We start from the raw sequence: 25,754 nt of genomic DNA, 5'->3' as shown, positions 1-25,754 counted from the left end.
AGTAAGTGAAGTATATATGCACACTGTCCGCTACAATATGGGGAAAAAAACGGCTTCCTAAGAAAAATAAGGTTGGGAAAGAACCTGAAAGGAAGAAAGAAGAAAACAGAATGGAGACAAAGAAGAAATTCAGAGGTCTCCATTCTTTCTTCCTAATTTTAATTTTATTTATTTCTTTATATGTGCCTTTATTATTTTTACAAATAGCTCAAGGTGGTGAACATATACAATATGCCTTTCTCCTCTTATTTTAATATATGTAAAAGTCCTTGATTTATGACCATAACGGAGCCTGTCCATCATGGTTTTAAGTTGTGATGATCATAAAATAGGTCACCATGTGACCAACCCAATTTTACCAACGTGAAGAACTCAGTCACAGGAAAGTAGAATTAATCTTGCTTATTAAGGCAGTAGGTATAACAAAGGATATGAATATTACAGGTTGCTGGAGTTGAGGGTTTTACTACGTAGCCTCTTTAACATTTTAAGTCAGTAATTCATATACAAAAGTCAACTGAGCCAAAAGTTGAAATTAATTCTAGGATTTTTTTTATTTACTTGAACCCCCACAGCCTGCTCTAATGGTAATCTCTATTATTACCATAGATAGGTAGTTTCAACCTAAAATAGCTTAGGAGTTATTTTCTGTTTTTGTCACCCTTTTAACTTCCTACTTAAGAGACCTTCTTTAGGAAGTTTGCTTCTCATGCATTTGGAATTCAGATTTCAGTCACTGTTTACCTGAGCTTTCCCCATCTCCCTTCCTTTGCCAGACAAGGGATATGGTTCCTTGGCAGAGACTCCCTGTCTCTCACATCCTTCCAAATATTTCAGCTTCTTCCCTGGCCCCATTTCCTATGCATTCTCTACGTTACTCCATATGGTTTAAAGTAGCTGGAAAGGTTCAAAATTGCCCACACTTTCTAGAGAGTTACACTCACAATTAGACCAAGAAGGCAGATTTAATTAATTTTGTCCCTAACTGCATCCACTCTTTTATCTTTCATTAAAATGAATAGCCCATTTTTCCTCTGCAGCAGAGTGCACATAACTTTATACAGATGGTTTTATTTCCAGTATAAGGATAAAACCTTGAGACATTAGTGGGGGAAGAACCACTGAAGTGCAGTTTCATAACTGCTTTGTACTGCAAGCAATTCTAAAATTGCAAGTGTATTATCTCTGGGGAATATAGAGTGTTTACACATAAGAGCTGCTGTCATTGAGGTTTTGTGTTGAGTAGCAAATATAAGGTAGGAAATGTGTCCCACTGTAACTACTACAAATTGATCTCCAGAGTGGAAAATGGTTCATGTAAGCAGTGGTAAAACTATAAATTAAGAGTGAGAAGCTTAGAGGGATTTGGGACTGACTGTGTTTGTCTGATTCATGGTGAAAAGGGATTTAACTCTAGTTCCATAGGGAAGAGTAGTGACTAATCTGTTTAATCATCTACAGGTTCTTCTTGGAATCAACTTCCTTGTAGAGAAGCAACTATAGATCATGATGGCCTTGTTCCCCAAACAAAGAATTTATATTAGTATTGATGTTGCTAGTTTGTGATTGGGATTTATGAAAAACTCTTCCCATGTTGCCAAAATTTAAGAATGCATTTGCCTTTCTAATATTTCCATAAAGCACTAGACTATCATTCTACTGAAATCAGTAAACAGTTGCATAGGATTGAAGCTTAAAGTAGTTTGACTGGGTGTGTCCTTTTTTGCTTCTGCTTTCTATTTCTGCTATAGGGGGCTATAAATTTAATATATACTATGTTTCCCCGAAACTACGACCTACCCCCAAAATAAATCCCAGCCTGTTTTTTTAATAATAAACTTTATTGCCTAATGTAAGCCCTATCCCCCAAATAAGCCCTAGTGAAAGGGGGTGGCCATGGCCAGCATAGGCAGCTATTATGCACAGGCCAACAGAGGCTGCAACCCATGTGTGAGTTGAGTACCAGTGCAACCAGCAGGCGTGGGGGAGGCAGGTGATTTGGATGTGCCGCGTAGGCTGCAGGCGGCTGGGGGAGGCTCATCTTTGCATCTCTCAGCTTGCCTGCAGCCTGCGTGGCACGGCAGGATCACCTGCCTTTTGCTCTGTGCCTTCCATTCTGCACAGCCATAGAGTGCACCGACCAAGGGACTGGCGGGTTGCAGCTGCTGCCAGATACCATTGGTCATTGCGTTCTTGCTGGCTCTTGTGTGTGCCCCAGGGGGCAGGGTGCCCAGCCAGGTTGATCACCCTGAAATCGTGTTTATAATTGTGTTTTTTAACCTAGTGCTTATTTTGAGGCCCTGATCTTATTTTCGGAGAAACACAGTATGTGTTTCTGTAGAGATTGCATCCCCCAACCGAAAATCTTCAGCCTTGCTGTTAGGAATCATGGGAACTGTACACCATCTCATCTATAGTATCAGACTGGAGAAGGTAGATGAAATTCTGATATCTGATAATTATAAAGCAGTGATGTTGATGTTGCATAGATCATCCTTCCTTGGAGTTGGTGACAACAGATGTTTTGAATCTGAAGGGAGAAATTTTATATAAAAATCCATGCTCTTTGGTATTAGCCTTTCAATACATGAAGGTATGGTTTCTGTTATAGTTACCAGATGGAATAAGGCATGAGGATGTAAGTTGAAGTGTCTAAACAATTACCCTTCTAATTTAAAAAAATAATAGCTATTAAATTATGGCCCATGTACTTCTTTCTGCTTTGTAGACTGCCCCTTTGAAGATGATACTGGCTTGTTACATGAAACAGCAATATGTCATTATCCCTCCGCTGAAAAAAACAAATTTTGCCTAAAGGGAGACAATGGGGTAACACGGGATGGAACTTATAAAACATCAGAAGGAACTAATTTCCAACCCTTTCACTCATTCTTTTTTGGTATTTATAGTTACAGAATTACAGTTAGTTATATACTGCTTACACCTGCACAATTTTCTTCCATATTTTCTCTTGGTACATCCACCCATGTATCAATTCAACCAATTATATGCATCTTTCTTTCATTCAAAAATTGAAAGTATGATAGAAAGAGGGAAAGGGTATTCAGCCCTCCCACCCACACATTTTTTTCCAGATCCTCAAAATGAATTTTCTCTCCATGTCATTCTATCCATTTTCAATATAGCTTGGGAGTTGCTAAAACAATGGAGAGTAGTAAAAACAAGAAAGAGTATTTAGGGTAGAGTGGTTATTCTTCAGATTCTACTTAGGCTCACTAAATATACAGTATATGTTTGTAGATTTTTTTTAAAAAAAACAGCCAGTTTTGTATAGTGGTTAGAAGTGCCAGGCTATATAGCAGGAGACCTTTATTATAAAAGTTTCTCCAGCTGAGAGATTTTCAGCCAGTCACTTTCTCTTAGTCCTACAAAGAAGTCTGTGGCAAAACCCTTCTGAAAACGTTGCCAAGAAAACTGTAGGGACTTTGCATAGGCAACTGCCAGGAGGCAGTATGGACTTGAAGGCACACACATAAGAAAAAATGTATTTGAAACCTCTAGCTACAATAATGTGTTTGTATAAAATTATAAAATTGTATAAAATTATTTCCCGCTCTTCTGTATTATATGAAAACCAATACAGAATACTATCAATTTAAAAACCAATTGTATACTATATATGGAAAGAATATCTGTACAGTAGAAATAGGTAAGTTAAAATTAAAGCATGGGATGAAATTTACACTGTCTGTGAAGTAAGTGTCTCTGTAAATGACGAGCAGAGAATTCCACAATTTAATACAGCTTGTTATCTCCAGGGCCAGTTCTGAAACAGAGCAAACTTCACTGCCAGATATAAAATACAGCTGGATGCCTTCTCCCTTTCATCTTGCATGGTAGGCAGAAAGCTTGTTATCCCAAGTTGAGGAACCAATTTTACTTCTAAAAGGGCTTTGAGACCTCTGTCTAAACTCTCAGAAAAGAGGTTTTGGAGAAAAAGCCCAAGCTGATTTGAGGCAAGAACGAAGTTCCATCATAAGTACAACTGGAAGTATAGAATATTTTCCATTTCTATGTGTTGTATTCTAAATCTGAGATATAAATCTGTGGCAGACGTTTGATGCTGTTTGAGGATACAGAAAAACTCTGACCTTTATGGCATGCATTAAGCATTCTGTTGCACCTTCTTCCAAGCCTGAAACATCTGGACTGAATTTGATCTAGACAATACAGCTGTATCTTTTTCATTGGTAGGAAGGGTTCTTACTTTTCTTCACACACAGGTGGTCTTTTCTTTCAAGAATAATGAAGAATCAAATGCATAAATCTCACACCGTTCTAGTCCAGTCTTTAAATTCTTCATTCTTCTCATCATGAGTCTCAAAGCTCTTTGTCAGGGCCACATAAAATGTCATGCCAGACAAATTTAAATGTCGTGGCTGGAACATATGCTTCAGAAAATGTACACATACCTAAAGGTATGACCACTTCTGATTTGATTTCTAAAAGATGCTGTAGGACAGTGTGGAGGCACAAGCTAGAACCTGTCCTAAGTTCTTTAAAGCAGCCACCTCTTTTCCTAAGAACATAAGAAAATCAGCTTCACAATCTTAGGAAAAGTAGCTTCCATGAGCTGAATTGTTTTGAAATCAAACCTGAACTACGTGCATACACACATAAGTCCATATTACATTTCTAAGAAGCTATGATAGGTTTGTTGGAACCAAGAAAGTACGAAGTTCAGTTAGATCTGATAGCATCTAAACATTGAACTTTCCCTCCCTACTGAAAAACCAACTTCCATATTTACTCTTATTTATTTTATAATCCTACTACAGTATTTGTTTCCTAGGCTAGCCATGGTAATCTCAGGAGTCTTCTCTTAAGATCAAAGTCACTACATGGCCAACTTGGATCCAATCTGTTTCACCATGTTCTACTTATACTATGGGTACTATTGTATATGGATTTTGCTTGAAGACCATGACATGTTCTAGGGCAGGGTGTCAAAATTGGCAGCCTGCAGGCCAGATGTTTCATGTGCAGGCCACGCCCACCCTAGCTCTGCAAAGGGAAAAAACCCGACATGATACATCACGTGACACGATCGAGTTTGATACCCGTGTTCTAGAATTCTCATTTTTATAACCACATTTCACATTGTAATGGGATCAGTGCAATAAAATGCCATTCTATAATCAGTAAAGCACATTCTGGCTTCTTTTTTTATGTTCTTGGGCTTTCTCGTTTTTCCAGCATGGATTAGCAATAGTGTCTTGGTTCCTTAGCTTTTTCTAAAGTCAATTTGAACATCTGACATTTCTTTTTCCATGTAGGGTTCTAATCTGTTAGATGAATCTAAGTTTTCTGACCCAAACCTTGCTCCAAGGAAACAAACATGAAACAGCGGTAACAGAAAAACCTTTTAATGATTCTTTATGAATTCCGTTTCTTCACAGTTAAAAGGCAGTTTCAAATTATCTCTGATAAGAACGAGCCTTGCCAAAGTGGTGCAAGGCTGCCAAGAACACTAAATAAAGTTATTAAGAAATATTTCAAACAAAAGAGTCTCCAAACACCAACCAAGATACTCCAAACATCCACAAGGCTTGAGTGCAAAAACTGCTTCCTGCAAAGAACTCCGTTTCTCAGCTGGCTTTTATCTCTTGAGGGAGGGGCCATTACCTGGCAGCCTTACTTCTGAGTCGCCCGTGCTGCTGCAGCTGCTCTTTCCTTCAAGCAGCAGGCTCCTCGGAAACGTCTTCATCACTGCTGCTAGCCTCCACAATCTCAGATGGTAGCATTCCACTCCCTGGTGGTCCTGGCCCCATTCCTGCCTCACACGCTCATCTGAGTCCTTGCTCTCCAAGACCTCAGCCGTCCGCACCTGCTGCCGACGAACCACAACACTAAGTTATTATTTTACTAGCATTTGAAATTAACAAGGTATGATAGTTTGTACACTCTGTGAAGTCTCTTTTTGGTATTGCAATGTAGATTTACCTCCTTTAAACTTTTGGCTGTTCTACTCTTTCTACGACTTACAGGCTTCCTCACCCAGGCATTCATTTGATTCACATACAAAATACTACACAACCAGGAGAAGCAGCCACAACAATGCCACTCACAAATACAACAAATCATTCTCATTACCCTTAATTACCAAGCTCAGATAAACATGACTGAGCTTTCCTACTGCATAAAAAATAAAAAGGGGGATTCAAATGAACATCTCTCATGCTGAGTCTATGAAAAGGATAAAGCCATTCATGGCTATTTAATCCCCAGTCCCAAAGGTCTACCTGCCTTGTCAAATAACTAAAATATGTGGAAAATATGCGGGAATGATTACAATTCACACTCTTAAAAAAACATTTTCTGCTGTTTAGTTTAATTAATTAGGGATACCATATAGAGACTGAAGAAATCCAGATAGTCATTAGATGGCAGCAAAGAGATAGAAAAGTGATCTGCTTTCTCCTACCTGGATTTCTTCAATCCATATACAGTTCAGGTAGTCCTCAATTTACAATCACAATTGGGTCTGGAACTTCTGTTGCTATGTAAAGCAGTCATTAAGTGAGATGCATCAAATTTTATCATCTTTTTGCCACAGTTGTTAAACCATATGGTCATTAAACACATCCAGTTTTCCTCATTGATTTTGCTTGTCAGAAGCCAGTTGGGAAAGTTGCAATTTGCAATCACGACCCCAGGATGCTACAACCATTGTCAACACATGCTGGTTGCCAAGTGCCCAAATGATGCTCAAATGACCGTAGGAATGCTGCGTCAGTCGTAAGGTGAGGATTGGTCATCAATTACTTTTTTCAGCACCATTGTAATTTCAAATGGTTGTTAAGCCAAGGACAACTGTACCAGCAGTCTGTCCTTGGTTGTTAAGCCAAGGACAACCTGTACCAGCAGTCCCCTAACGCTTTGCACATCTTAATCCACTCAGGAACCCTAAAAGAAATTGAATGTGATCATGAGGGCTCTCTTGGAGATGAAGCGTGACTGATAGTATGCTTTGTAGTCCAGTGTTGTCATCCTCAGCAGCTTTACAATGGGTAGACTTCAACCCTCAGAATTCCCCAACCAGCCTGCTAGCTGGGGAATTCTAGAAGCTGATGTCCACCATTTTAAAGTTGCTAGGATGACAAATGCTGTTGCAGCCTACCACAAGCAGATCTGGCCTCCTTCATCTGTGGTCTCCTAAGGAGTTGCTTTCACGACATTTATACCACTGTCTATGTGTGAAGGTGGTCAATGCCCAGGCTATACCATCATGCCATCCATGTCTGTGACCTGGAAGAAAATCTGTGCCATCGGGCTTTCTAGCATTTGGATGGCCTTAAGAGAGAAGAAAGTTGGCCTTGCCAGCCTCAGTCTTGGAACACGTTGCTGGCATAGCTGCTAGCGCTGTTATTCCCAAAGGGCCTTCTGCATTCCGCCTACATGGGTACAATAATTGCTGACCATAACTAGCTTCTGTAACAGACTCCTGCTTAGCATATCTTTTATTCTGAAGCCTGGCCCCCAGAAAAGTTTAGGATTTAAGCCTCCCTTTTCTCCGCCTGCTTGTCCATCCCTTATTAATTAACTCTTCTGTCTGCAGGATTTCCCAGCATGCTGGCCTAGCCTCTCCTTTAAACCAGAGACAAAACCAGCTGCTGCCCCAAGGTGGTCTCTCTTACAATCTGTGCTGCTTTCTAGCAGTTATTTAGTGCCTCTCTTGGATTTTGCCTCTCCACACCCCCACCCCCACCCCGGGCCTTTTTCTCCTTTGTCTCTTTTTCTAAAAGGGGGAAGCCACAGAGCCCCTTCCCCTGTATGAGGATCTACTGATCCTTGTTGGTCCATCTTGAGATTCGCGATGGGGGCAGGGAGAAGAGAGGAGCTAATCAATTCAGAAAATCATTTGGGTGGCAACTTCACACGTAACAAGCTATTTGCTTCTGTTCCACTGATATCCAACTGGCTGAGCCAAAGCCCTGGGGAAGAAGGGCCGCTCCTGTGTAACCACAACTGGATCTTTCATCAGCTGGGCTTAGGGAATAACCACTAACTGGAGGGGGGGAAGAGCTTTGAGGAGGGATTGGCTCCTGCTATTCCCTCTTTCACATCTGATTAACACCTGCCTAGCACTAGGGAACACTTTCCCCGAGATTCTTCTGTTGAGATGTATTGAGAATATGTGAGCCTTGCAGGGCAAACCAGATAGAAAACACAACCGGATGAACTAATTCTACTTAATTGTCGACTACATTTTTAGAATCTTGCAGGTATGAAAGTACAAGTCTCTCTGTATCATTTACGCTCTGAGGAGTCCCCTCTCAACCTCTTTCTCTGCCTGTTATCTAGTTTGGGCTATGCTCTCTTATCTGACTATTCCCTAGGTCAGGGGTGTCAAACTCAAGGCCCATGGGCTGCATCCAGCCCATATGGTGCTTAGATCTGGCCCACGGGGCTGCCCTGGAAACAGTGAAAGACTGGCCTGCAGTGCCTCTGCCAGCAAAAACGGAGCTTGTGAGGGCTGCCTGTGGCCCTTGTGAGCTCCATTTTCACTAGCAGAGGGTTGCAGGAGGCTGTCGCAGCCAGAAATGAAGCTCGGGAGCCCATTTTCATTGGCAGAGTGCTCGGGCCACCACAGGTGCCCGCAACCTGAGTGATGTCAAGCTGGCCATGCCCTCCCTGGCCACGCCCACCCCAGCCCCCCAAAGTCAAACACAACCCTGATGCAGCCTTCAATGAAATCGAATTTGACACACCTGCCCTAGGCAGTATTTCTTTACCCCAGGTCTCCAGTTTGAGTCACAATATTAAAAAAAAAGATGCTGAGGCTCTAGAAAAGGTGTAGAGAAGAGCTACAAACATGATTATGGGGCCGGAGCAAAGTGCGATTCTGCTGGTTCAGACCAGATCAGGCAAATCCCTTGTTCCGATGATCAGCTGGCTTTGAACCAGTTCACTGCAACTTGCATGTGAGCCTGCCCGCCCCTGCTCTTTCCTGTCCTTTATTTCCTGTTTTAGAGCACAGCTGATTGGTGAGGCAGAGCGGTTTGCCGTGCCTCAGCTGTTCAATTCACAGGAACTGTATTACAAGATAGGAATTTGAGCAGAGCTTGTGGGCAAAACACACCGGTTGTTATATCGGTGGAATCCCACCCCTGGGCTGGAGGCTAAAACATAGGTAGACCAATTGCAGAAATTGGTTGCGTCTAATCTAGTGAAAAGAAGGACTAGGGGTGATATTTGGGGGGGCTGCCGAAGAAAAGGTGGTCAACCTATTCTCTAAAGCACCTGAAGGCAGGACAAGGATGGAAACTTATAAGTGAGAGATTCAACTTAGAACTAAGGAGAAATTTCCTGACAATGAGAACAATTAACCAGTGGAACAACTTGCCTCCAGAAGCTCCATCCCTGGAAAATTTTAAGAATAGATTGGACAGCCTTTTGTCTGACATGCTATAGGGTCTCCTTGAGTGGGGTGGGTGGGGGGTGGGGGAGTTGGCCTGGCCTAGAAGACCTCTGAGATTCCTTCCAACTCTTTTATTCTGTTATTCAAGAACTTTCTCACATACCATTACATGCCCCACCCACTATTCAGCTGCAAACTATACTGTCTCTGACCTATTTCATTGACCATTTTCTTTGGCCTGTCACTTAAGGTCCTTCCCATATGCCAGTACCAGATGACTCTAGTGGCAAATCTTGCCATGGGTCTGTATAATACACATTGCAACCGGCCATCTCTTGGCTGAGCAGGAACGGTGACATCAATTTTCCCTAGTCCAAAGAACAACCCTCACCACCACCACCCCATTGTGGTAGCCCCTATATTTCTTTATTTCTATTATTTTTGTCCTGCCTTTATTACTTTTAAGTAACTCAAGAAAGCAAACATACATACATAATTCTTCCTCCCCATCTTTTTCTCCACAACAACAACCCTGTGAGGTGGGTTGGGTTGAGGGAGCGTGACTAGCCCAAGGTCACCCAGACAGATTTCCTGCCTAAGAAGCTTTCCAGAGCAGCACCTTAACTATCATGGCAAACTCTATATGCCACGTTTTCCTCAAAAAAGATCAAAGATACCTTATTATATATGGCCCAACTTAAAGTAATTTTGCTATTCTGATGTTGCCTACAGGCCTTTGGATCCAACCCACAGGAAAATATGTCCCCGTACTAAATTAGAAATGGTGTCTTTTTGGTAAGCATGATTACTAGATGTGGGGGCTTCATGAATGAATTCCAAATGGCAATTCCAAGCACAAAAGCAGCTCACATTAATGTGAATTTAGAATTTTTTTTCCTCGGCTTAAATGCTACATCAAGGATGAATTTTAGGGCTCTTCTCTTATACCTCCACCTACCCCCACCTCTGCCCATCACCATAATCCCTGCAGGCCAATTTGTCTGAATGGTAGGGCACATGATTTGAAGGATGGGAGAAAATGACAGCTTGGAAAGGATTTCTTCTTACAAATTCCCCAAGGGCAGCAAAGAAATGCCCATTCAGCCTCTTTTGAGGTGCAGAGTATTCTCAAATAATTATCTGGTATCATCTTGTATCTGCTATAATTCAAACAAAGGGAAGACTGAAAAATGCTGGATTTTTCTCTCTCTTCATAGGTAAAGGATTAAAAAGAGTAAAGACTGTAATGTTAAACCCACTTATTTGAGGGCTTCATAAAAGTCCAAGATAACAACTATTCTTTATCAATAATTTTATTTATTTATTTGATTTATTTGATTTGTCAGTCATTTATAAGGTAATAGATATAAGTATAAACATGATATGATTACAGGAAATAGGTACAAATAAATGGGGACAATAGGACAGGGAAGGTAGGCATGATGGTGCACTTATGCACGCCCCTTACAGACCTCTTAGGAATGGGGTGAGGTCAATAGTGGTTAGTTTGAGGTTAAAGGAATGGGGGTTAGAGGATATAACAACAGAGTCAGGTAGTTCATTCCAGGCATTGACCAGTCTGTTACTGAAGTCCTACTTTCTGCAATCAAGTTTGAAGCGGTTTACATTGAGTTTGCAACTGTTGGTTGCTCTTGTATTGTTGTGGTTGAAGCTGAAGTAGTCATTGACAGGTAGGACATTGTAGCAGATAATTTTGTGTGCTACACTTAAGTCTAACTGTAGGTGGCGTAGTTCAAGGTTGTCCAAACCCAAAATCTCAAGCCTGGTGATATAGGGTATTCTATTGCGAGCAGAGGAGTGTAGTACTCTTCTCATGAAATACTTGTATTAATGTCTGATATGCAGTGCGGATTCCAGACTGATGAGCTGTATTCGAGTATTGGTCTGGCAAAAGTTTTGTATGCTCTAGTTAGCAATTCGATATTTCCGGAGGAGAAACTTCGTAAGATTAAATTTACAACTCTTAATGCCCTTTTGGCAATGCTGTTACAGTGAGCTCTGGTGCTTAGGTAATTTGATATGAGAACTCCAAGGTCCTTGACAGATGAGGATCATCAATGAGTCATATCCGTCTAGTTTGTATTTGGTGTATTGATTTTTTTTACCAATGTGTAGGAAAGAGCGTTGGTCGAGATTTGGAGTTGCCATATGTTTGACCATTCAGATACATAATCAAGGTCGCTTTGAAGGATAGTAACATTGTCAGTGGTGTTGAATAGTTTTACGTCATCCGCAAAGAGGACGCAGTTGCTTATAAGGTGATCGCAAAGATCATTTGTATAGAGTATAAAGAGTGTGGGTCCTAGAACGCTGCCTTGGGGGACCACTGTTAACTGGAGCAGGGTTAGATATAACACTCTGTATTTTTACTATTTGAAGCCTGTTTGACAGGAACACAGTAATCCACTTATGGAGGGATCTGGAAATGCTGTAAGAGTTTAGTTTTAACAGTACTTTATCATGCATCACTGAATCAAAGGCTTTGCAGAACTCTATGTAAATTGCATCTATAGCTTTACCCTGGTCAAGTAGAGTAGTCCATATATTTTTGCAGTGTAGGAGTTGTAGATTGCAGGACAATTTTTTCTTGAAACCAAATTGTTTTTTTGGAGAGTAGGTTGTTTGACTCTTAAGTGGAGAGTAAATAAAATTTTAACCAAGCCCAATAGGAAAATTAGCATGGCTATATAGTCTCTAATGCAACAATTTTTTGAAGTAAAACTTTGGATGACCACTTAATGGCAGTACACATACAAAAAAAAACTTTCCTAAATCTTTGTGATCATCTGGTAATTGTTCTCCATTTGTAGTCCAGTTTTAATACATCCTAGTTAATAACAATGCAGGTGGCTTTGTTTCTTCTTAGACATGGATGAATCATTTCATTTTATGAAACCAAGTCATCTTGTGTTTATTTGGGTTTGGCATCCATGAATAACAACTAGCAGTCAGAAGATACGATGAAAACTTCTTAATTTCACAATGCATAGACAGATTTGACCATCATTTTAATTGGGAAACTGAGCATCTTAGATCAAGCCAAGTCCAAAAAACCCTCCGAAGAATTCCTAGAAGCCTGGAATTCAGACAAATCAGTCAACAACAGGCACATAGAGATAAATTCTACCTACGTACCACTCAAAAGCCTCCTGTAGAAGCACCTTTAGGACTACCACTCAAAAAAAAGACACTCAAAAAGTCAAAAAGGAAACAAAAAGACTAAAATGTTTTCCCACTAGCAATCAACACCCATCTGAGCAGAGATTAATACTAGACCAACAATCCAGAAGTAAACAATGTTCCAATCAAGAAACAACCACTGTAAACAGACTAACAGCAAACAACCTAACCAACCTAATCCCATCAACCTGACAAGACAAGCCACTAGTATATAAAATAAGAACAAACACTACTCCTTTCTAGCACTTACAAATTGTTACCAATTTTGGAAGTGAAACATCTACAAGAAAATCACCAGGCTGAGAGATCACCAAAGACCCCACAGTTACTTTGGTTTGGAAGTGATTTTGAAAATTTAATTCCTATTAGAGCAACTAAAAGCAATTGAATGTTTCACTGCTTGCAGCCCATGGGAACGAGCTTTCTTGTCACATTTGGAGAGGCTGGTGCATCACATTAATTGCTCCCTTTGGAGACCAGAAGCCCATATCATGTAAGGTCATCATTTGGCTGACTGACAGGGAAGTGTCAAGTTTATGTGGGCTAATCCCTTTTAGCCTTCTGCAGATGAGACGATGAATGTGTCATTTCAAAGATGTTACCGAGTGCAAAAGCCATTTGCCTCCATGAAACTCCTACTCAGAATTACTTGAAAGATCTGCCTGACACATTAAAAATAGAAATGCACTCTGAAAAATGGGCCACAGGACGAAAGGGCAGGCCTGTGCTATGGGCTTCCCCAAATTAGCTTTATTTTTTCAAACTCCCGTGGGAATTGTAAGGCGTGCCTATATACAGATAGTCTTCGACTTACAATCACAATGGAGCCCAAAATTTCTGTTGCATTTGTTAAGCGAGTTTTGCACCATTTTATGACCTTGCTTGCCACAGTTCTTAAGTGGATTACTGCAGTGTTTAAGTTAGCAACACGGTTATTAAGTGAATCTGGCTTCCCCATTGGCTTTGCTTATCAAAAGGTCATAAAAAGTGATCACATGACTCGACACTGCAATCATCATAAATATGAGCCAGTTGTCAATTTTGATCATGTGACCATGGGGATGCTGCAACGGTCATAAGTGTGAAAAATGGTCATGAGTTGCTTTTTCTCAGTGCCGTTGTAATTTTGAACGGTCATTGAAAGAACTGTTGTAAATCGAGGACTACCTGTGTATTCTCAGTTCCACCCAAAGTATAATTCCTGTTATTTTAACCCATTCATATAGAAACTACTAAATGTTTGTAGTGTAAAATGCTATTATACCCAGAGAACATGGATTTTTAGGTTGAACTTACTCTCTGTTCTATTACTAGTAGCTTCTCTCAGAGTATATTTTCATGAACAGAAGTCTAATTATTTGCTGTAGGTTTCCTGAACACATTGGGATCAAGGATAATTAATCTGCTGATCAGACTGCCAGAGTGGCAATTTGTCCAGCTATTATACATTCAAAAATCTTTCTAGTGGCCTTATCCTCTCTGCCACTAATGCTCATTTAATGATACAACAGTGCAACCCACAAGATCACATATTATTATTTTTCCTCCTTTAAAAACAGCAAATGGGAAGCTGTTCATTTAAATGTATTTTACACAAATAAATCAGAACAGAATGAGTATTGATTCTTTTGAACATTGGAGTTGGAGAAGACCCCTGAGAATTCTGTGGACTGCTAAGAAAACAAACAAATGGATTGTTGAATAAATCTACCCAGAGTTCTAACTCATGGCACAAATGCAGGGGTGTGCTGCTGGGGGTTCACAGGGGTTCGGGAGATTCCCCTAGCTAAGATTCTGTGCACCTTGGAGAACCCCCAAATCCCACTTCTGGCTGGCCCTGCCCTTCCCAGGAGTCCCCACGCTGCCCATTTTGGATGCAGGGCCCGCATGGAGGCTCGGGGAAGGCGAAAAACGGGCCTCCCAGAAGTCCAGGAAGGCCAGAAATGGGCCCATTTCCAGCTTCCAGAGAGCCTCCGGAGCCCAGGGAGGGCAAAACCACCCCCTCACCATGGTGCAGGAGGCTGACTAGGCCACGACCACCCAGCAACCGGGCAGAGAACTCTTTGCTAAAAAATTTAATGCCCACCCCTGCCAAATGACCAGGCTATCCTACTTTGGGTGCATCCCAAGACCCAAGTTCTCTGGAGAAAGTTCTAATTCTGGGAAAGGTAGAAGGAAAAGAGGAAAAGGAGGCAACCATCAGCAAGGTGGAAGGACTGAATTACAGTGGCACTGGCTGCAACTTTGGAAGATCTGGAGGACCAGGCTAAGAAATGATGCTCATGGAGAACATCTTTATCTAAATGGTTGCTAACCATCAAACACCAATTGATGGCATATAATTGATAAAATAAACATGATGAAAAGTTCCACTGATCACATGTGCACAAATCTGAAAGCATAAATATGGAGAAGAGGAGCATATCATTTATTTATTTAAAACATTTATATAGCCACACATCTTATCACAAACTGGATAACTCCCAATAAAAAAATAAGACAAAGATCACATTAAAAGTCATAAAACTAAACACATAAAAAAACCATCCTGGTACCGAAACAAGCTTCACGGCATTATTTGTGTGATTATATCATGGCTGTATGATGCAACTGTATTTTTGCCTCCGTAGGGTCTCTGTTTGGGGAGCACTATTAAAAGGAAAAATTATCTAATGCTTTAATACTTTTATAGTTGCTTTGAATAAAGTAACTTTACTTAAAACCACTTCCTCTTTCTATAGATGCTTGTGAAGAATCTAACTGATTTATTTCAAAAATGCCAGAGATTTAGTCTGCTTTTAAAACACAGAAGAAATTATTTGAAAATGTTAATTTTAGCAATTATTTTCCCTATAATTTAATTTGGCAACCTTTCTATGGACAGCCAATTATTATCTGGTTGGTGTATTTTTATGGCTACCAGCAAAATTATCCAGTACAACATATTTTTGTATCTTTAAAACTAATTCAAAAGCTATTGATCCTAATTCACACATGGACTTATTTGTTGCAAATATTATATCTGTCTCCAATACACTTTGATGTTAGTCTCCATACCAATCTTGTGGTGTAGACTGGGAATTCCAGTGACCAAGGAGAGGATTGCAAACCTGGTTCCCTCCACTAACAGGCAGGCATTGATCTGACATCTTTGGCTTTGAAGCTAGAAGCATGCATGTTGCATCATTTTATCTCTGCTGTATTTCATTCTTTAAATGTGCTTTCAAGGTCTATTAATAATATTTAGTGACATGCTGTAATTTATATAAATTTCATATGTAGGATTTTAATTAAAGCCATGATGGCCCTTTCAGGTAAAAAATAACAAAGTAAGCCTGAAATTCCCATTCAATAGCTAGTCAGAATTTAAAAGTTTCTCCCATTTCATCCATCTTTGGTTCTGAACTTTTGAATGGAGATCAAAGGCATGAGATCCCATCAGGTCCAAAGTGATTTATTGCCTGAGTTTGCAAACCAGGCTGTGTTTGCTAACACAGAGTTGGCTAATTGGAAGCTGAATAAGTTATCGTCATGTAGACCATGTGATTGGTTCGATGTTTTGTGTGAATGCTTACTCCAGATTCAGTCAATGACACTCTGTTGATAATAGGTTAATACGGTAGTTCTGCCAATAGAAAGACCCTGCATCGCCACCTTGAACAGAAACCAATTGCTTAGAAATAAGGAAACTGCAGCAGGAGAAAAAGACCAATGGGGACACTTTTGGAGAAATGCAGCTGATTTGTAGAGGAGGCGGGGTTGGAAGTGGCAGCAGGTGGAGGTTGTTTACAGTCTGCTCTGCTGTTAAGGGTGGTCCAACAGACTGAAAAAAGCAGCTGGCTGCAGGAGGGAGATCCAGAGGCTTTCTCAGGCATTACCTTTCAGGTTTGTAACCATAGTACAGCCAGGCAACTCGAGAATTCAGTCTTCCCTTGGGGAATAATACTCAAAAAAACCAGGGTGTGTTTGTGTGTGTGTGGCATTTCTCCTGTGTTAGGGCTTACCAAGTATCTGAAGTGTCTTTTGCGAGATCCAGCTCATAAATATATTCTGGGGTGCTGCACTTAGGCAATGAGCTTTGCTGGATGAGGTAAAGACCCAACACGTAATATTCACATATGCTTTGTTAGTTGTAAATCCTGATTAGATTGGTGGGGTGGGTGGGTGGTGGTTTAAGACAAGTCTCTAACCTTGGCAACTTTAAACCTGGCGGACTTCAACTCTCAGAATTCCCCAGCCAGCAAAGCTTAAAGTTGCCAAGGTTGGAGACCCCTGGTTTAAGATGTTATGAGGAGTCAGCTAATACAGCCTATTTATAATTTGGGGGATTGTGGAGAGACTAAGACCAATAGGCAATGACAGAAAATTAATTTATAATATTGTGTGATGAACATGGTGTGCCCATATTCTATGTGTGGTCACATAAAATGGTCGGGCATGCCCCAGCAAAAGCTTTGATAGTTGTTTAGAGGAGGAACATAAGTCCCTGCTTGCAGATCATCACCCCATTTTATGGATAACAAATTATCTTCAAGCTTTGATTTAGAGAGTCTCTAAATCAAATTTTGTTATCTATCCATTTAAGTACCTTGGTCAAATTAGTTGGGCATGCTGTTTCTCAGCTTCACAACTTGAAGATGTGTGGACTTTACCTCCCAGAATTCCCTAGCCATCCAGGGGAATTCTGTGAGTTGAAGTCCACATATATTGTCAAGTTCCCTAAGTTGAGAAACCATGCTTTAATGTGCACAGGTAGTCCTTGACTTACAACAGTACATTTAGTGACCACTCAAAGTTTCAACGACAGTGAAAAAGAGTGACTTATGACCATTTTTCACAGTTATGACCTCTGCAGCATCTCCATGATCCATGTGATCAAATTTCAGGTGCTTGGCAAATGGTTTATACTGTAGGAAGTTAGTGCCCACCCCTAGAAAAATGAAGTATCCTAGGAAATATTAAAAAGAATCTTTCCCCTAAAAAGAGTAGAAACCCAGAAGCAGAAACTCACCACAGAAGCAGAAGTTCACCCCCATTTTTGTTAATGGGTGGGCCACTAAGGCCTGGGCCAGAATATTTTATATAACAAAGATCTCCAGGTAGAACTATAATAGGAATTGTCCAAAGCCCTTTCACCGCATCATCATCCAGCAAGGCTCAACCCAGCCTGGGACTCAGGACAGCCTATAGAGTTGCCCCATGGGAGTCTAACAACCAATCAAAATACAACCTCAAATTCAAACCCCAACAAAGGGCATATAAGGGACTCTCAGCATCTTAGCCCTCCGTTCTTTTCCCTCACCCAACATCTTGAAGCATGTGATCATCCTTCCTTCTTTGGAGCTCCAAACCATGTGGTCCTGTCCACCATTAAACCATCTTTCCAAGCAGCCTCCATGTTTCCAGTGTCTTTTTCCCCACTTGGAACTGAACCCAGAAGGATAATTCTTCCAACAATACTTATGACTGTTGTTGCTGTGTCCCAAGATCATGTGATCACCTTTTGCGACCTTCTGACAAGCAAAGTCAATGCGGGAAGCCAGATTCACTTAACAACTAGCTTACTAACTTGTCAACTGCAGTGGTAAGGAAGGTCATAAAATGGGACAAAACTCACTTAACGAATTTGGGGCTCAATTGTGATCGTAGGTCAAGGACTACCTGTATATGCTCAGATTAAGTGAAGTATGTTGGCATTTAATTTGTATCCATATTCTTTAACCCCAAATGCTCATAAATCACTACTGGGAAGAGAAAAAGATTTATCCAGTTCCTCTTTCCATGAGTATCCATTTCCTTCTGGTGGCCAGAGATGGGCAGGTAGGATAAGTCCCACAGTGCAGAGAGCAGCAGAGAATGGGGATTGCAAAGTGATTGTTGGCTTTGATTGAAATGCAAAGTGGTTGGGTAGAGGGGGTTGGAGGGGGAGGAAAATTGTTCACCCTGCCTTCTCCAAGCCTGGCTGCTTTAGGGTAAACCCCTCATCTGAAAGGGGCCTTTGTGTCCAGCCCCCTGGCCCTCCCTTGTGTTGCATGCCAGCAGGTAGCAATTGTTAAGATCAACAGAGCAGGGTCAGAGTGGAAGGAGGCAAAAATGACTTCTGTTGTCATACAGAACAAGAATCTTCAGAGGTCTTATCTATGCCAACTAGGCAGTAACTACTGCTGGCTTTCCCAGCTTCAAAAGAGACTTCTGCTCATTGTCAGCTTCTTTGGGGGGAGTTTAAGATGCCTGTATCAGCAGAGAAGGAGGAATGCAGAATAAGAAAAGGAAATAGGCTTATCTAGTCCTATTTGCTATCCTTCCTGCCATGGTTTTGTTCTTATTGAGTTTCATGACATCTCTCTGGTCTATTTGGATTCTTAGGTTAAGACTTCTAGTTCCCTCTCTTTAGTACTCATAATCTCTGCATAGGTGAACATACAATTATGACCTCATATAAATTTAGGATCATGGTTAAGTGCTGGGCAGGCCAAGCATCTATCTGAACCGCTGTAGCAATTGTTTTAATAGCTTTATCAGAAAATAAAATCCAGGATTCCTACAAATAATAATAATTAGTTGTGTTGTCCTTTAATTATATCTTATCTGGTGCTATGAGAGATTTTTCTGGTAGTTCATTCCAAATTATTGCATTGCCTTCATTCTTTTTAAATTTCACAGTATGGCCCTCCAACTCATGCTTTCTTAGAGGCTATAGATATTGCCATCTATCTTAGATATATTGTATTTCAGATGTGGACTCACTAGTGTGGTATAATGTGGTATTATCTTGAAGACCTCTATGGATGCAGCCTAGGAATGCATTGCCTTTTTTGGCAGCTACAGCACATTGCTTGCTCATGCTTAAGTACTTAAGTAGTGATCCAGTAGGATACCTAGCTCTCTCTCATACATTACTACTGTTGAGTCAAGTACTGCCTATTCTGTACACTACATTTCTTTTTTTCAGCCTAAGTACAGGACCTTCCTTTCCTCACCACTGAACTGCATCTTGTTAGATAGGGCCTAATGCTCAAGTCTTATCAAGATCCGTTTAAATCTTGAATCTGTCTTCCAAAATGTTAGCAGTTCCACCCTCCGTTTGGCGTCATCTGCAAATGTGGTAAGAAAAGTTGTAGAATGGGACAAAACTCACTTAACAAATTTCTCACTTAGCAACATAAATTTTGGGTTCAATTGTGGTTGTAAGTCGAGGACTACCTGTAAGCAGCCTAGTCTAGGGTCACCAACCTTTTGGACCTCAGGGACCACCAAACTCATAATTTTAAATCCCAGGGACCACTAACAGGTTCTGTGGGCGTGACCTGATTTGTGGGTGTGGCTTGTTCATGTGACTGGCTGGGCATGGTATGTATGTAAATATTATAAATATTTATATAAATATTGAATTTTTTACAAAAAAAGAACAACTTTTACCCAAAGCAGGCAGGCAGATTGGGTTGCTCACAGAATCACAGATTCATTCAGAGATCTATCTATCTGCCATCGGCTAGCTCAGTCTGTCACATAAAACAGTTTGCTTGCAAGCAAACTCACAAAATTAACTCACAACACACCACGTATGTAAATATTGAATTTCTTATTTAAAAAGAGCAACTTTTATCCAAAATCAGGAAAAGCAGGCAGGCAAGTTGAGTTGCTCACAGAATTATTCAGTGATCTATCTATCTGCCATCGACTAGCTCAGTCTGTCACACAAAATTTGCTTGCCATGAATTTGCACTGAATAATAGAACCTTCAGTCCTAAGGAAGGTTTGGCTCTGGTTGGGGGGGAAAAAAAAGGAAAAATAGCAACTTAGCAAGCAAGTTTGCTGGGTAAGGAGTGAGTGGGCAGGGAGGGTTCCCGCGGGCCATGTGGGCGGCATAGCCTTGTGTTTCTGCACAACCTGGATTAATTGCTTTGAGAGGGTGTTCTGGGGGTGAGATTTCTCTGCAGCCCATCAAAATTTTCTCATGGCCCACAGGTTGGCAACCACTGGCCTAGTCAACACAGTCCATTCAAAACATTATATTTACTTCCATATATCCTTTATAAGACTGAACTGTTAGATGTCCATTACATCAAGACTCCTTGTGCTGAATTGGGTCCAAGTCCCTAAAGCACTAATGCCAAGATAGCTGAGAGGCAGAGAGGTGGTGATCTATGTGACCCAGTTCTGTGTATGTATACTTCTCTTGGTGAATAATAGTAATTTTTGCTTAAGTGAGAATGACAATTGTAGTTTTTCTGTAATTCATTACCATTTTCATGGCTTCCACCTTTATTTAAAGAGTGATGAGGAATTCAATAAAGGCATTGCAACTGCTACTATATCTACTTCATTCTGTGTTGGAGGATTAGCTTCCACACACAGCCGGACTTCCTATACGTTCCTGAGAAGCATTGGCTTTTGGCTTGTGAAAGAGCTTTTGCTGAGCCCAAGGAAGGAAAAATCATCAGTAAGTAAATTGTGGGGGTGTCTCCCAAGTGAGCTTTTAAGGACCCTTTGTTAGAAAGGGGCAAACTATTATTGTGGGCTGGAAAATCTCTTGGAGAAATTCTTGAATCCTTAAATTAATATTTGAATCTCTAAAACTTAAGTCCTTCAGTTTCAAGCAGAGAATGTGTTTTTGAAAACAGGTCTCTTGGACTTTTCCAGTTATTTCCTATACTTAAGAAAATTTAGATTTTAAACAAATTGCATTTGTGTCCATGTTTTCTAGGTGTGCTGTGCCCCTGTAACAATGAAAGTTGTTCAGAGTTTCGGAAGTTGGCTGGTCCTCTTTTTTAGTTGGGTTTCCTTATGTGTAACCATCCCAGTGACTGAACGGGAGAAGCTACTTCAGATGGAGAATGCCCGGCGTACAGGTGGCAACCTTATCCTAGGAAAACAGGAAGAAAATTTCAACCACAACCTCATGCAACTGAAAAAAACAGAAATAATGAAAGCTATGGAAACTGGGATATTTCCACCAGCTATGCATTTCTTCAAGGCTAAAGATTTCATTGAAAAAAGTGATGTGTTCAACATCTTAAAAAAGATGCCCAAAGGTAAATAATTCCTGATTCCCTCAGCATCTCCAGGAGCTTCATGCTAAGTAGATAATTTGGTTGGTTATATTGTTGCCTGTGGACTAAATAAAATTGTCATGCCCCTGTTGGAGATTGACTCCAAGGGAGAGGAGGAACTGCCGACAGGCAGTGGAAGTGTGGCTCCAGAGATTGTGGAGGAGGCTGGGGAAGGGCAGAGACCAGCTGAGCAGTCAGAAAAAGACCCAGACCCATCCCCTCTTCACCCTAGGGCACGCAGGGAGGAACGGAGAAGGGAACAATGTGGCTTACGGGAGAGGAAGCGGCCATGATCCCCCTCATTGGCTGCAGTTGGGGGAAATAGTTATAAAGGAGGCAAAACGTGTTTTATTTCTGGCTGAGGTTTATCTTGGTTGGCGTTCTTCCAACAGACTGTGCCTTGTTATCTTCTTGAAGTTTGTAATTAATTATTCTGGTCTGTCATGGAAATTCCTTCAGTGCGGTTTGTTTTGTTTTTTTTATTTCTCCGTTATCTGTTCTTTAAGTTTGGACTGTATTTCTTTCTTTTGGAGACTATTTTGGAAAGAGTTTAATCTCCAACTGCAAACAATTGAACAGTGAGGCCAAGTTGGAGGCATTAAAGGAAATTTATTTACGTTTGGGAATTTATTATGTGTGTGCTGCTTCCCAGGTCATCACAAAAATAAACTCTACAAAGTAAAGGAATTGTGACTATTATAATCTGCTTCTTTCCAACTATAGAGCTTTTGCTTTAAAAAAAAAGTACTTTCAAAATTAGTTGCAGAGTTTTGTTTTGTTTTACAATTTTAAATAAAATTATTTTCCCAGCTTGTTGGAGTGTTCCAATTAAGGTACAAACCACGGACTCAAATGCTGAATGTTTCTTTTGATATTTACATGATGTTAGTTTATTATGCAAAACAAAAAATAGAGAACTAATCTTCTTTGTGCCTAATTATATTCATAAGTGATAATAGCATAGTGATAAGTAACAATATTTTTCTTTTTTCCTGTTTTACACTTTTCCTTTTTTCCCTTGTGTTTCTTTAACTGCCCACCATTTACAGCAGGGGTGTCAAACTAAATTTCATTGAGGGATGCATCCGGTTGTGTTTGACCTTTGGGGGGCTGCAGTGGGTGTGGCCAGAGTGGGCATAGCTAGCTTGACGTCACTCATATCAGGGCACCTATGGTGGCCCAACCGGAAAACAGGCTTCCGAGCTCCATTGTTGGCTGCAGTGGCCTCCTACAACCATCTGCCAGTGAAAATGGAGTTCAGGAGGGCCCTCCTGAGCTCCGTTTTTGCTGGTAGCGGCACCATGGGCCAGTCCTTCACTATTTTCAGGGCGGCCCTGCAGGCCAGATGTAAGCACCCCACAGGCCAAATCCAGCCCCTGGGCCTTGAATTTGACACCCCTGATTTACAGCAATAAAGACAGCAATAAAGACTATTTATTTATTTAGTGAATGGCATACATCAGGCCTGTCAAACGGCGAGCCGCAGGCTAGATGCGTCAGGCGCAGACCATGCCCACCCCAGCTCCACAAAGGCACAATACGTCACGATACATCACGTAATGCAATCGAGTTTGACATGCATGGCACACATGGACTAGCAATAAAAAGAATGTTCCCAGATCTTTTCCCGGGCTTGTAATTGATCCCTTTTCCTGAGTTGCTTCTTTTGCTTTTGGTTTTTGGAATTTTGGTTCATAGGAATTAAAAATACAGTTACTTTTTGATGGCTGACTGTAGATGATCTGCATCTTTGGAAGGCTTATGAAGCATTTGCTTCCAACAAGCAAAGTCAATGGGTGGGTGGTGGGAAATCAGATTCATTTAAAAACTGCAGTGATTTGCTTAAGCATTGTGGCCAAAAAGGTCACAAAATGGGACAAAACTCCCTTCACAATTGCCTCACTTAGCAATGAAAATGTTGGGCTTAATTGTAGTTGTAAGTCAAGGACTATTTATAGTAGCATCCAAGGCTGGTCTTTGGGTCACCTCCTCCACGCACTCAACTGGCTGCCCTAGCTCTCTTTTCTCTCTTCCACTGATACCGACTCTCTGGGACTTCAGCATTTCTCTTAATACAGGTAAGGGTCTTTGCTGTCTTGAAATCCCAGGGGACAGTCCATAAGGATGGAATATGATGAATAAGGAAGTTCAACTCAGGCCAACAGCTTTGAGTCTGTCTTTTCATTCCAGGGCTTGGCCTTTCCATACCTCAGGATTTTATTAAAGAAAGATCCTGGTTCATCTAAGCATCTAAATTGGAACAATATTAAACCAGGCAATTTCTCCATTACTAGTTATTTCATATAGATATCAAATTTGTTTAAGAACTACACTATATATCAGGGAAGGGGCAACTATTGCAACTTTATGACCTGTGGACTTCAACTCCCAGAATTCCTGAGGCAGCATTGCTAGGAATTTTGAGAGTTGAAGTCCACAGGTTGCAAAATTGGCATAGTTGCCTTAGCCCTGCTATATATATTCTCTGGGTGATTCATTGAACAAGTTCTAATTCACACTTTTGTTCGTGGCAAACTGGCTTGAGAATTCTGGGAGTCGAAGTCCATATATCTTAGTTGCTAAGGTTGAGTCCAAGAATGCTATTTTGAAATTATGTCTATTTAATGGAATGGGCACACAGCCATCCATTTGCCAAGATATTCTGTTTGGGAACAATGGTCTCAACCATACCTTTCTGTTCTGTTTTTCCTCATGCATGATATACTGATAAATCTGATGCTATGCAGTTTTTACATAGAAAGTATTTACATTATGACTAACCACTATTCTTGTCATTTTTTGTTTAAAATGTTTACTTTACTTTACTTTTTGTTAGTTGTAGAATCACTAAATGTAAGATTATGAGATATCTTTGGAGATCAACAGTCCAACTTCCAACCCAGTATAGTGATCTACTACTATGGCATCTCAATAGATGCTATCCATCGCCTTTTACCAATTCCCAAAGCATTCAATTCCATTGAATTTTTTTACCCTGAAAAAATATCCAGGCTTGAGTTACCAGAACTTGTGATAGTTCATAGTAGTTTTTTAAAAAAGTGGTTTTCTTGCATTCTTGTCTCAAGTTTGGGACATAATTGCCTTCATATACATTTTATCCAAGCCTTTCATGAAATCTGACTTCAGTAAACTTGTAGTGAGATCACAACACATAAAGAAACTAAGCAGGAAAATAAAGTCTTAGAGACAATAGCAATAGCACTTAGACTTATATACCACTTTATAGTGCTTTACAGCCCTCTCTAAGTGTTTTACAAAGTCAACATTATGCCCCCAACAATCTGGGTTCTTATTTTACCACCCTTGAGCTGAATCAACCTTGGGTGGGATTCAGTCTGCCAAATCGCAGTCAGCCGGCAATCTGCCGAAGTAGCCTGCAGTAGTGCATTCTAATTGCTGCGCCACCGCGGCTCAATACCGTGAAGGCTGTTCCTGCAGCATTATTTGTTCACTGCCTACAGTTAGATATGCAAATATTGCCAATTTTAAATAAATACAATCTTTGTTTGCTAAAGATGAAGTCTTTTGGACATTTTTTGGTGCAATCTAAGCATTTTAGCCTTTGCACAGTGTTATTGGCTAGGGTTTGTGTTCGCCATTACAATCTAGACTTATACAGAGCCAATTTATCTTTAAGCAGTATTCCTCTTCCTAGCTTTCTACTGTTTGAGACAATTCAGCTGGTCACTTATAGGTTTCCTTACTCATACTAGTCAGATCGCTATATTGCGCTGGGGTACAGAGATAGCTTTTTTGTCTTGACAAAGCAATTCAATCCATGATCCTGTTTTCCTTTGTCCACTTGCTTTTTCCTTGCCGACAGGTGGCCTTTTACATGTTCATGACTATGCTATCCTGAGTCCTGACTGGCTGATATACAATGCGAGCTACCTGCCTAACTGTTACATCTGCTTCTGCCCAAAGTGGACTGTTCAATTCAAATTTTCAAAGCCTTCTCTTCCTACAAAAGTGCCTCTTTGCTCCAAGTGGATTTTGCTAAAGACCTACCGCAAGAGACTGAAGGATCCATCTGAATTTGATAGGAGGTGGGTGAAAATATTTCTAATTGATTGCAAGCAGATTTATACTATTATGTT

At 40.6% G+C, this 25,754-nt stretch overlaps 1 protein-coding gene across 8 annotated transcripts in view; it reads left to right on the top strand.

The window, feature by feature from the left end:
• The window catches only part of ADA2 (adenosine deaminase 2), a 54,234-nt gene that overhangs the window by 10,318 nt on the left and 18,162 nt on the right, over window positions 1-25,754 (top strand). For 4 of the 8 annotated variants that reach the window (XM_087935057.1, XM_087935059.1, XM_087935056.1 and 1 more), the window contains 2 exons: window positions 21,291-21,618; window positions 25,481-25,703. In XM_087935057.1, the coding sequence (XP_087791183.1) occupies window positions 21,312-21,618; window positions 25,481-25,703 (530 nt within the window). In that variant the 5' untranslated portion in view covers window positions 21,291-21,311. Of the gene's footprint in view, window positions 1-6,596; window positions 6,765-16,339; window positions 16,544-16,640; window positions 16,674-21,290; window positions 21,619-25,480; window positions 25,704-25,754 lie in introns of those variants that run through there. The other 4 variants (XM_087935061.1, XM_087935058.1, XM_087935060.1 and 1 more) reach the window with 4 other exon arrangements.

Source organism: Pseudonaja textilis, chromosome 5 (genome assembly GCF_049901715.1).
Source record: "Pseudonaja textilis isolate UNSWEBS1 chromosome 5, rPseTex1.2, whole genome shotgun sequence".
NCBI classification, from domain to species: domain Eukaryota; kingdom Metazoa; phylum Chordata; class Lepidosauria; order Squamata; family Elapidae; genus Pseudonaja; species Pseudonaja textilis.
The sequence above is the reverse complement of the archived record's forward strand: the minus strand, read 5'-3'. Positions and strand labels throughout refer to the sequence as shown.